This window comes from Ostrea edulis, chromosome 1 (genome assembly GCF_947568905.1).
Source record: "Ostrea edulis chromosome 1, xbOstEdul1.1, whole genome shotgun sequence".
In the NCBI taxonomy this organism is placed as follows: Eukaryota; Metazoa; Mollusca; class Bivalvia; order Ostreida; family Ostreidae; genus Ostrea; species Ostrea edulis.
The window spans coordinates 20,204,549-20,217,904 of record NC_079164.1 but is presented as its reverse complement, the minus strand read 5'-3'; the positions used below and the strand labels follow the sequence as shown (position 1 = coordinate 20,217,904).

The 13,356-nt window shown below is 34.8% G+C and overlaps 1 protein-coding gene across 5 annotated transcripts in view; it reads left to right on the top strand.

Annotated features, from left to right (window-relative positions):
- The window catches only part of LOC125663614 (A disintegrin and metalloproteinase with thrombospondin motifs 16-like), a 74,972-nt gene that overhangs the window by 42,652 nt on the left and 18,964 nt on the right, over positions 1–13,356 (top strand). For 4 of the 5 annotated variants that reach the window (XM_056152998.1, XM_056153000.1, XM_056152999.1 and 1 more), the window contains 5 exons: positions 3,817–3,868; positions 8,215–8,525; positions 11,349–11,505; positions 11,719–11,906; positions 12,945–13,028. In XM_056152998.1, coding sequence (XP_056008973.1) covers positions 3,829–3,868; positions 8,215–8,525; positions 11,349–11,505; positions 11,719–11,906; positions 12,945–13,028 — 780 coding nt within the window. In that variant the 5' untranslated portion in view covers positions 3,817–3,828. Of the gene's footprint in view, positions 1–3,816; positions 3,869–8,214; positions 8,526–11,348; positions 11,506–11,718; positions 11,907–12,944; positions 13,029–13,356 lie in introns of those variants that run through there. The other variant, XM_056153001.1, reaches the window with a different exon arrangement.

Sequence of the window (13,356 nt, the reverse complement as noted above, 5' to 3'; positions counted from 1 at the left end):
CAGACCTGCTTTGAAGATGTTTGATCAGCATTTGTTGGATGCCTTGTGATACATAAATTCCACACGAGATTATAAATCCTTCTTATCAGAACGTCTCACAAGCAAGCCAAAATTATCTACATTATGGATTAAGATAACTTTTTAATATGTACATGTATTTTAACATTATCATATCTATTGTGTCCCCTTTAGCTAATATATGTAAAACTTAATGCTTACGGGTTTCTGGTCTTGTATTACACTATAAAAATAACCTGGCAAGGTTGTGATTGTAAGAGATAGGAGTCAGGTAATCATATAATCTTTTTACAATTATGGGTCTAGAATTTAATATATGTATTACCACATCATCTTGCAATATATTAGACAGTTATTCATCTATAAATCAACTGAATACTTAAAATGAACAGTATTACAGACTATATCGTATTTAGAATTATTATTTAAATTTCTGTGGGCTGATAAACCCACACAGATAGTTCTGCCGACTTTCTGTTGCTATGAATTGAGTCTTCACCTTGTAATCGGTCTGCCCATTTTTTTTCTTTCAGAGACGCATATAATTATTGAATCTGTCCATTTGTCTTAATTTGCCTACTGTTTTTTCGTAAAGTATACCCATGAATTTATAACATTTTCCTCAATATCTGCATAGCTAATAGAAATGAATGGATAACCAACATATTGCAATGGATCAATCACCATGTATTTCGATAATGCATAAGTAAACTTTTAATTAGTGGAAGTTTAATGATTTCTACCTATAGAAGCCTCAATATTAGAAACCCAAATGAATATTGATATGTTAAAGTCTGGCCTAGTCAGTATGACAATTGAAAGTTGAGTGCGTGGGCCAAAAGTTCTAGCCAGATGCCAAACCACTGTAAAAATCGGAGGAAGATTTCAATGCAATTTACAACTGCTTCTTGTATCACTGTTACTGAGGACAAAAAAAGCCGGGGGGGGGGGGGGGGGGGGGGGGGGGGGGGGGGGGGGGGGGGGGGGGGGGGGGGGGGGGGGGGGACTTCACGAAGTTGAAATGGACATCTTTTTGACACAGTGGACATTGACTTGATGGACGTAGCATCAGATTTGGTTTATTTTATGTTCTGTAATACTAGTTCAATCTATAGTACTGAAAAACATTTTTTTTTTTGCAAACATGAAAGTAACTTGCATCTATATATATGATATAACCACAAATTATACCCTTTTGGTTTCATTACATTACAATTTCGCACCCCTGTAAGAGAATCACTTCCATTTTTATGTCTGTGTATGCACATCCACATAATAGTACTGAAACAGTAAGAGGCAATAGATGCTCAAACTTTACACAAAGGATTGCTTTTGACCTGAGGGTATGCCATGAACCTTGAACAAGGTTATTCAGAGACAGAGACAAGGTCACCAATAAAAATTTAAAATTCATGTCCAGGTCATGACTTTGTAACAAAGTAACATTATATGTTCATACTTAATTAAATCTTGCCTGTGACTTGAGGATGGTATGACCCTTATCCAGGGTTGTCAAGGGTAAGTATCTGTTTAACAAAGGTATATAAAATGATTACACCTGACATGCTGGTTGTTAAGCTGGGGAATATGTTATTTGGTCATGTGAATAGGATCAAGGTCACTTGGAAAAGGAATGACAATCCATTGTCCAATAAAATCCGTTGTCGAATTATGTCTTCAGAGCACAAAAGTTTGGTCCATGATATGTTACACAAAAGGTTACTTTGGACCTGTACACATGTTATGATCCTAGATCAAGGTCATCTGTTGACAATGTCAAGGTCATTGAAGAAATTATTTTTGTACAGGTCCTATATTTTTATAGAGACTTTATACATGCATTCTTGGCTCCAAGAGTTGCCTTTGACAAATCTTCCATCAAAGTGATTTATGACAAGTCAAAGTTGCAAGATATAAAGCCGTAGTCTGGTTGATCCTTAACAATGTAATGCAGGAATTCATATCATGTTTGTATGAATGTGTTCCAAATATGCTCTAGTTTGGTTTGAGTTGGGGGGGGGGGGGGGGGGGTGATTAGTCAGGTTAGAATATAATCTAGTTTCTATTGAAAACTGGCATGGTGTTGTCTGAACTGTCAGGGCTCAGAAAATATTTACTTCGTATACATTTTGAAGAATTTTTTTTTTTCAAAATAGAATGCAACATTTTATTTTAAATTTTCTGAGAATCAGTCAAACTTTAAATGATGAATACACAAACCTATCATATTCAAGTACGATATCAATTTTTGGTATTGCAAATTAAACAATAAATAAAGAAGGACATTATTCACAGATGAAATACAACAGTATAGATTTTGACAGGTCCTTGACACCCTGTTGCTTCATGTCATGTAACTCAGTGTGAAAGCTTCTATCCTGCTGTCTACCTTATGCTTTTTGCACATTTTCAAAGGACAATATGTCAAATCTGATTGAAAATTGAAATATACTATTACCTGCTAGTCCTATACATGTATTTTCTGTAGAATAAATCTTTGTTTAAAGAGATTGGAATTTCCCCCTTGCAACTAGTGATATATAGTTTTCTGGTTTGAATGTACTGTATTCGTATTGAGTATCCCTATAAGTGCAACCCCCCCCCAACACCCCCCCCCCCCCCAACACCCCCAGTATGATTATTACACTATAGTAATAGCTATTATATCTTTGTGTAATCACAGTATGTTGTTTTGACAATTTAAAATATTATAAGACCTGAGTGGGTATAATATCATAAAGGAAAATATAACACTAATCTTTTAGAATTTGATATCTATTTAAACATTTCTCAAAGTCAAAATTTCACTGGAAATATTTCAACACAAATCACTAAATAGCCACCACCATCACCATCCCCCACCCCTTTTCCCAAATTTTTAAGCAACCAGGGTGCTCTGTAGGATGACTATAGTATTTTATTATAATACTGTAACAATGACAAAGAGATAGGACACAAGATATAGAAACATAGACTGCCCTTTCTCTCTTTTCTAATTTTACAGTTTTCTATTTCATTTTGATAGGGAATTCATGTTTTGAATTTCATTGAAATTTAATTGTTAAATGTGGCACATATTTGATCATATGTGTACAAAGAATAAAGAAATAATGAAGGGAAAGAAAGTTCTGGTGAGTGTAGGAGGGAAAAGGCATCAACTGTTTGTTAATATTTAGACTTTACTTTTGATTCCTTCCAAATCACTTTATTGCTTTTAGGGTGGACCAGACAGGTAGTGCTGGGGAACTAGTAAGCACTTTATCAGTTTGAATTATCAACCCAAAGGACAACTTTCTTTTGAAGTAACAAAAGATAGGAAGACAATATCTCACATTCCAGGATACCCCTAATTACCCTGGATAACATATTAAGAAAAAATTGTCATAAAACTTCCTTTCTTATCTCTTTGAAAAGCTTTAGAATTAATTTTAACATTAAAGCCAAAGTTTTTGCACCTTATATTTGCACCAAGGTAAATTTGTAAAACATGCTTGGTTTTCAATGGCACTGCACATGCATTGCAATTTGTTGTTGCGTATGGGTACATTAACAATACAGCGTCAATATTATTCAAATTCCAGTGCCACGTTGGAATTTATGGTTCATCCACCAGTCTACTAAAGCTTCTATTAAGTTAATTGTTGTTAGACATTATGACAAATTATGACCAAAAGTCGAAAGAAATTTCTCACCGTTTTGTCATTTTTTGCAGGTATTTAAGTTCTTCTTGCCACTTTCACACACACTTTAGTCAGAACTATGGCAAAAAATCATGTTTTCCTGTTTTTCTTTTTTCAGATATGTACACTTATGAAGATAGCATCAATCTCAGGGACCAAAGTCATTAAAGGTACATCGTTTTATCATTTTATGAATTAACTGCCAATCTTTTTCTCACTGGAAAATTGATATACCCATACCCCTGTGCATTCTTTAACTCTTGTCAACCCTTCGTTTTCTTCCGATGTGAATAGATATGCCAATCATCTAAATCCATATCATTCACCGGCTTGATGCGGGAATACAGAAAAGATCACCGGGATAACAGGTGTCATTTGTTCACGTCTCGTTGGCTTGTCGCTCATGTTGGCTTGATTAAGCAGCCTTAATGCCTGGTTTGCCCAGCCATTTTGCCTCTTTTGGCATGTTTCATGATGCAGAAGCATGTATTCTTCATGTGTATTGGTGTATTTTTAAAACTATTTTACACTTTTCAGCTCTTTTCTGAGTGAAACTAAATTTAGATGGATTACCTCTTTATCATTCAATCATAAATACTTAATGGGTGGAAATGTCATAGACATTAAATCCATATTATGAAAGATATCCAGGTAAAATGTGAAGAAATCCTACATTAGTTATAAATAAAGATAGTCCTGGTTACTGATTGAAATATGAAAGGTTAATTTGGCAATTCATTGAAGAAGCGGCTTTAAAAGCCAGATATGTATTTCTTTTTATTCAAACCATGTCACTACAATTTTTTGTGTTGCGCTGGAAAAGTTGAATGAGATTTTACAAATATATGAGCTAGAATCACTGGAACTAGTTTGCACACTGGATGGAATACTTGCCTATAGGGTCATAGAGTGTGTCATTACCTTAGATCTGTTCAAAGGTGAATTTGACCAAGTCAAGGTCACTGCTCAAAAAAACCCAGAAAATTGTATTAGAGAATCAAGACAAATGTTGGTTACATCCGTATAAGTAAGTAATTTTTATTTAAAGTCAGAACTATGTACAATAAACAAGTAACATGAGCTAAAAATCTCTTTAACCAACTATATGCATGGAATATCATAATTCTAGCTCTCAACGTCATATGTTAAGGTCATAGGGAGATACAGTATTACATTGAATCAGATTATAACATAGAAACATTGGATGCTTACTTCGATATGGAACAACGGTTGCTTTTGACCTCAGGGCGTGTAGTAAAGGCTGAGGTCATAGAATCGGGATTCTTCTGTGGCCCACATCTTTACAATACAGGGTTTACAGAGGGTCATAATTCAGGTTGCTTGTTACTAGGGAGTGTTTGATCCTCACCCAAGGTCATTTTTAAAAAAAGGTCAAGGTTACAGAGATTGTCAGTGTGATTTTTTTTAGACAAAAGCTCAACCTTGTGGATGTGAATAACGCTTACTTAATCCCCAGCGTAAACAACCACTTTTACAATATGGATTTTGACATGTAATATTCTATTTATCATATACTGCTCATTTTATGCTTAAATATTGTATACAAACGGTATTGTGTTTTTGATGGGGTTTTTTTTTTTTCAAATTTTATACGGAGTGCAAGAACTGATTTTGTAAAATATTATTCTTTTTCATCACATCATGCTATGAAATCAACAGTATCAAAAACTGGAACATTGTTGGGTATATAATAAATTGATATACCATGGTAAAAACTTTGATACACTGATTGTTACAAGTGAATACATAATTTCCAGATTGATGTGCAGTTTTGCACGAATGTCTGATATGTGATATGACGTGTTGTTAATATCGACTTTTGTGACATCATCCGTATTGCATGGTGCAGAATTTGCATGATCATTACCAAGTATGAGATAAAGTATCATAACTTAGATTGATGGTAATATACAAAGTTCAAAGCTAAATGACCTTTGACCAGTACATGTACATGTACCACTACATGTACTTCTTGACCTTATGACTACCAAAAAAGTGTAAACTGTGAAGATGGAGATTTTGGCATACTAGAAAAGATTTGCTCTACTATTGATAGTTCTGATGGTGGTGAATGTTAAGTTTGGTGTCAATGGAATATTTGTCATATTTTAATGAATTCTTAATGCACATTGTAAGCATCCTCATGTCAAATTCTTGTACTATAATGCATGATAAAATGCAGTAAATTCATAGCAAAACGAGACCTTTTAACTTTTAGAACATTCAATATATGTATATTACATTTCCAAACTGATAGAAGTGAAAACATAACTCTCAACATTTACACAATGCAGGACTATGTCAGGCAATCCCTTGTTCAAAATGAGACACAAAAATTTCACATCAAAAAAGCTTCTTTCAAAACCATAAGCTATCAACAGACTGTGAAATTGGATAATCCGGTCTGAAAGATGATGAAGGTGAGTGAATCCCACACTAATCCCCCATAAATCTACCCTGAGTCTTGGATTATCTGGGGAACACATTGCCGGGATCTTTAACCACTAGATATGACTTCATAATGACAGAGAATAACTTGACTGGCTTAGAAAGAAGCTTAAGTATGGTGTCTCACAGTGGGGTGGGAATCTTTGATATTAATTACTGGCTGTCTATAGGCTATATTTCAATAGGAAGGGGTATTGTAATACAAACCTATAGACAAGAAGATCACTCTAAATGATATTAAGATTAGATTTTAATTCATTAGGTCATCATGACCATGAATTTGCAAAAGTTAATGACTTTTTAACAATGAGATTAAATATATATTAATATATTAGTAGGTCAAGTTCACCTGAGTGTAAGATGTGTTGAATATCTATTCTCAAAGACTGCTCTGTTTTATGATAGGCAAGACATTAGCAAAGACCTTGACATGGAGATCTTTATATATTACCTTAATATTATCAAAAATTAAAGCACATATATACATACCAAGCTTAAGTTTTCTGTTTGGATTACGGGTGTAGTGCACAGACTGTTCTTAATCTCGGTTGCGTTTGACAGTTACGCAGTAGGTAACACTTGTTAATGATATATACATCATTTTTCCAAGTTTACAGAAGCCTGGATAATATTTATTATACAGAAGAGAACATGAAAGAAGTTTTTGACTTGAAAAATTGTGTCTGTAGAAATTTTTCATCGAAGAATATGTTGTGGTTGATATGAATTTATTAACATATTGCTGTCGACAATTGAAGTCAGATGACCTAAGATCTAAACTTTATATTGGGAAATGTATTTGTTTGTGCTTTTTTGAGTAAACCACAAGGTGTAATTTTGAGTGATTATTTGAGTTTCAAAGCACATTGAAACCAGCAGGTTGAGACAAAATGAGATAGCTTAGTTTTTTTAAACACATAGTATGAGCATTAGTAATGCAAAAGAAATAAGAACATTCTTTAGAATATATAGCATGGAACAGTGGGTAACCTGGAAATCCACCACAACATGTAGGGATACTCCTTCTGACTAGTCATTGCTCACATTTTTGTGGTTGTTGAGCTACATCTTCAGACCTTTTGAACAGACTGGTATATATCGGAGAGGTCTGAATTATTAAACTGTTTTAAGCTCCTGACATTTTTATCTGTAGGCTTTCCCACATGGCACAGTGGATAGAATGCCCCTTTTGATTAGGCTGATATTGTGGTCACATAAGTGATGTTGCATACATGTGTATATCTTTCCCAGAAATGTTTATGAAGCATATTGCACAAAGATTATAGAATTATTCCTCAGCAGAATTTAGATATATGGTACATCAGGAATAGATAGTCAGTAGGTAGACAAACTTGTAGTGAAAAAAAGCAAGAGAGAAATGTTTGTACATGTTACTGAAATCCTGATCAGACCTTTTGACATCTGAAATCTATAGGGGTCTTCTACTATTCATATCTATGCTGTGTGTGAATGGACAGACAACATTTGTCATGAATAAAGCACTTTACCTGATGACCTTTGACCTTTTGATCTGAAATTCAATAGAATTTATCAATCAGTGATTATAAAATCATACATAATATAGCTAACCCATGTATGAAGTTTGATGACCATCAAATGAGGAGTTCCACTGTGGATCTATCACTGGACATGTAGGCCACCAGGGTGACATGTAACTACCATGGTGACATGTAACTAACACAGTGACATGTAACTAACACAGTGACATGTAACTACCAGGGTGACATGCACACCTTCAAAGTGACATATTTTACAGATTACCTTTAACAGACTCATGACAGATCTGATTTGTTTTACAGATTACCTGTAACAGACTCATTATAACAGTTCTGATTTGTTTTACAGATTACCTGTAACAGACTCATGATAGATCTGATTTGTTTTACAGATTACCTGTAACAGACTCATTATAACAGTTCTGATTTGTTTTACAGATTACCTGTAACAGACTCATTATAACAGTTCTGATTTGTTTTACAAATTACCTGTAACAGACTCATTATGACAGATCTGCTTTGTTTTACAGATTACCAAGTCGTCTTTCCCATTGTTGTGGACCGCAATGGCAGCTTCCTATCTCACTGGAACTCAACTCACAGTTCACAAAATCACAGATCCACCAAAGACCTCCACCTCAACATTACAGGCTTCAATCAAACATTCCACCTTCACCTCCATACCTCATCCAAACTGCTGGCCCCAGGCTTCAAGGTCTACTATCGCCATGGTTACAGTAACCATAGTGCCAGAGCTGAAGAGCACACTAGCAACTGTGAATTCAGGGGAACTCTTCTTCCTCACTCTACTGAGGTAGCGCTGTCCCTATGTGGAGGGGTGGTGAGTTTTCGGGCAGACACAAAACTATTTTACATTACTTTGTTGATATTAACTATAGTTGTGGTAAGCACTGCACTGCCATTAATTGTATGACACTTTCTATGAAATACCATTTTCTCAAAATGAGTCAACAGTAACCATACCAACCAAAATTAAGATAGATCTATTTCTTTCTTTATAGCTCACATGAGCTATAAGTCCAGGTATTTGAACAAAATTAGCCAATATCTTTGCCTGTTGTCATTAAAGTCATTCTTATGTGCTCTAGATTTTTAAAATGTTTATTCCAAGACTCAATGGGCATGTATATCAGAATCTTTTTAAAGGTTTTCTCTCAAGAACCACTAAGAATTCAACCTGTCATATGAGTATGAAAGCATCCTCATGTTGTGTAGATTAGATTCATTTTAATGTCAACCATGACCCCAGGATTTGATCACGTGACCAACTTCATGTCCCAATGAACTCAAATAATGATATCTTATTTCTTATAAACCATGACTCCAGAATGGGGCCACTATTAGGGAAAGTTTCATACTATTAGTGTTTCAGACTAGTGAGTCTTTACGGCTGTCTGAGTATGGTGACTCACATGAGTGATTAAGTCCCTGGGTCTCCTTTACAGCTGTTTGAGTATGGTGACTCACATGAGTGATTAAGTCCCTGGGTCTCCTTTACGGCTGTTTGAGTATGGTGACTCACATGAGTGATTAAGTCCCTGAGTCTCCTTTATGGCTGTTTGAGTATGGTGACTCACATGAGTGATTAAATCCCTGAGTCTCCTTTACGTCTGTCTGAGTATGGTGACTCACATGAGTGATTAAGTCCCTGAGTCTCTTTTACGGCTGTCTGAGTATGGTGACTCAGGTGAGTGATTAAGTCCCTGAGTCTCCTTTACGGCTGTCTGAGTATGGTGACTCAGGTGAGTGATTAAGTCCCTGAGTCTCTTTTACGGCTGTTTGAATATGGTGACTCACATGAGTGATTAAGTCCCTGAGTCTCCTTTACGGCTGTTTGAGTATGGTGACTCACATGAGTGATTAAGTCCCTGAGTCTCCTTTACGACTGTTTGAGTATGGTGACTCACTTGAGTGATTAAGTCCCTGAGTCTCCTTTACGACTGTTTGAGTATGGTGACTCACATGAGTGATTAAGTCCCTGAGTCTCCTTTCTTTTCTTCTGTTTGTTGGTTCATTTGTTTTATCATTTTTGAATATACTATAATTAGATTAGATATTAGCTTATGTTATGTAATTTCAGTTAAGTTACATGAAGGAGATTTTTCATGTATTTTAAAACCAATTTTCTAAAGACAATATTTCTGCAGCGGTGGTAATTTTCTCATTACTTGAAAAACCTCACCAGATTTGAAATATTTCCCAAAGATTTAATGCCAAGAAAAAGCAGATAATATGGTATTTCTACCAAAAAAATTATAAGAGAATTGATGTACTTTGTCATCAGTAAAAAAAAAGGTACAAGAATATCTAAAGGAATATTTAAAGGGACCCGAAAATGCCAGGAAGCCAAAACATTCTTTTAGGGTGACAGTCGTCATTAAAACTGAATCCTAGAGGATTTATGATCTCTGTTAAATTACTCATAAACATTCAAACAAAGGTCAACAACTCCGTCAGTGATGGGTTGTCACTTTTTCTATAGATAGCTGTGGGTAGATAAACATACTACTTACACCTGAAAAACTGTTTTAGTGCACCCTAAACACTGCAAATTTACCAGTGCCTGAAGTATGTAAGATATTTCAATAGATAAAGGGTGATTAGGGGGTCCCTTTGAACTTGATCTGAGATGGCCCCATTGAGATAAGGTGCATTTGGAAAATTGGCCCTGTCGAGTATCTTAATGGCTTTACAAGTATGATTTTTAAATTTAAGTGAAAACTCATAAATCACACACTGTTAAAGCTGTTTAGATTCTATGTACCATGTTGAAGAAAAATGCAGCATGGTTAAATGAGGTCTCCTTTGTTGTAACTAAGACTTAAAATATGAAAAACTTTTACACAACAATGTCACTCAAACCAGCTAATCTTTTTTTTAATCATTCAGATCATGCTGTTAGTATTTAGTGTGTCAGCATTAACTCTTCATTTTACACTATGAAGGGTGATTTTCCTATGTCTACTTGTTTATGTCAATATGTCATCATTTCTCAAGTTCTGACATAGTTAGTAGCACTTGAAAAGCAGATCAATGTTTTTTGTTCAGTGGAAAATGCATTTGATGACTATAAACAAAATAATGTACATATTACAAAAAATCTATTACATTTACTACATTTTTTTTTAATTTTTTTCAATTTGATAAGCTGTTGTTTCATATTTCATCCATGTGCACTTTATATTTGATGTTCAGGGGTGTCTCGTAATGTTGATTTAGTGCTACTGTACATACTTTTCAAAGAATATGATAGATTTTGAACACAAACTAGAAAAGCTGTTAGATATTTGGAAATTACTGCAGTCTCATGCCAAAACGGTGAAACTATGTAATAAAGGAACCAAAGATAGACAGCAGCACTATTTTACATAGGTAGTCAACATGCTTTTGCAAAACTGATATTTCAATGAAATGACATGTGGCCAGGCTAGCTTTAAGAACAAGTTTACACATTGCTCCAGAACTGTAGCTCTCCCAGAAGAAAAAAGTTGGTCTTCCATTTCCCAGAATGCTACAGTTCCCAGAATGCTACAGTTCAATCAGTAGCTATAGTTTAAACACAGCAAATAGTATCAATAATTCATGATGTCAAACATAGAATGGAAAAAGTCTTTTTATATGCTTGTATATGATCTCTTTACAGACAGGGATTTTAAGAACAGTGGATGAGGATTTTGTTATTGAGCCTCATTCTGAGATGACATCAGAGACAGCAAACACAACCTCTCAGCAAGCCCATATCATGTACAAACGGTCCACTGTAGCACAAAATACTCCATATTTCTATGATAGTCAAACATGTACGTATTTTTGTCATGTGTGTGTAGATTTTAAATTTTTTAAAATTTCAATTTCAACACTGGATCCAAATATCATAAAATTGACACCCATCCCACCCCCGTTTAGAATGTAAAATTTTGGGGCATGGGAAATCGGACATTACTGAATTTTACTAGTGCTTGTTTGGAAATGATGATGTTAAAACTATTCATTGGAAACCATATTTGTTGTAGATTATCCACATTATGAAAATACTGACAGATATTTTAACCCAACCAGAAGGAAACGTCACTCTTCCAAGCGACAATCACATAGTGCATACGAAAAATCCGTAGAGATATTAGTCGTAGTGGATAGATATGTATACTGGAACCACGGGAGACAAAACATCACAACATATGTACTCAGTATATTCAATATCGTAAGTCTGACAGAAATTTAAATTCGGTTGGGGCATTTCACTATTCTATGAAAGATTTTATTTGTTTAAATTCGAATGCAAATACATATATTATTCAAAATCTAAGAACATACAATTTGTTTTAGGTCACCTGAGTGACTCAGGTGACCTATTGCCATTGGTCTTCATCTGTCGTTGTGCGTCATCCATCATCCATTAACAATTAAATTACATTTTTAACTTCTTCTTAACTACATGGCCAATTGTTACCGTATCTCTTTGATAGAGGAATATGACTTGTGAAATTTATCACCTTACTACCCCTGGGGCCTCATGGATGGGGCCAAATATGCTGTAAAAGGCCATATTTTCAACAATCTACTTCTCTACTCCCACACATTACTCCCAATTAAGTGCATGGATATAATTTCCGTAAAGCCCTCTATCAAAATTGTGAAATTCATGGCCCCTGGGTCAGGGGTTCAATGCCAAGGGCAGGGCCAATATGACCTTATAGTGAAAATGTATTAAATCTTAGATAATCTTCTCTACTTTCATATTTATTTGAGAAAAACTAAATGCATGATTATGATGTTCATGAAGCTCTCTACTAAATTATGAAATTCATGGGTCAGGGGATTGGGCAGGGCCAATATGGCCACATAATTAATGTATAAAAATTTAGTTTTTCTTCTCTACTTTCACAGTCGTGGGAGCTGATAAACTAAATGCATGGTTATGATGCCTATAATGTCCTCTTCTAATATTGTGAAATCCACGGCCTATGTGTAAGGGATTATGGGCCGGGAGTTTTAGGGGATGTCAAAATGATTTATATGCTTCAAACTTCTATTTTTTCTTCCGTTAATGAACAAAAATTGTATGCACAGTTTGAAAGATCATAAACATCTGCACAAAAGACTCCATTTTGAGGCTTAAATGTAAATATGAGACTCCCTTTATGGGCTATATATGGGCGATGATACTCAGGTGGCTGTTAAGGCCCATGGGCCTCTTTATAAAAATTCAGAATATGCATGTGTTTGTCATTTCTGACAGGTATCTCAGCTGTTTCAGGACAGTTCCCTTGGTTACAAAGTCAACATTATTCTTGTGGGTCTCATCATCCTGGATCATGAAGAGGTTATCATTATTTCTTTCTAATTAAACTAGTTGTAATCCACAATATATGCATATTTTACATGCTGATCTGATGTAGATATAAGGGAAAAAAATACCAAAGATTTTTAAAGCCCTATAGTAATCACTGTTGGTCTATCCATCCATCAGCATTTGGCACATGATAACTTTTAAAAGTTTCCTTGGGAAGATTTTTGTAAATCTTATACATACAATGTAATACTTGGATTAGGCAGAAGACCATGTTCGATTTATAGATATATTGGTCTTGTCCTTACGGAGTTGTGGGACTTGAAATTTTTTAATATTAATCTTGAGATAAACACATTTT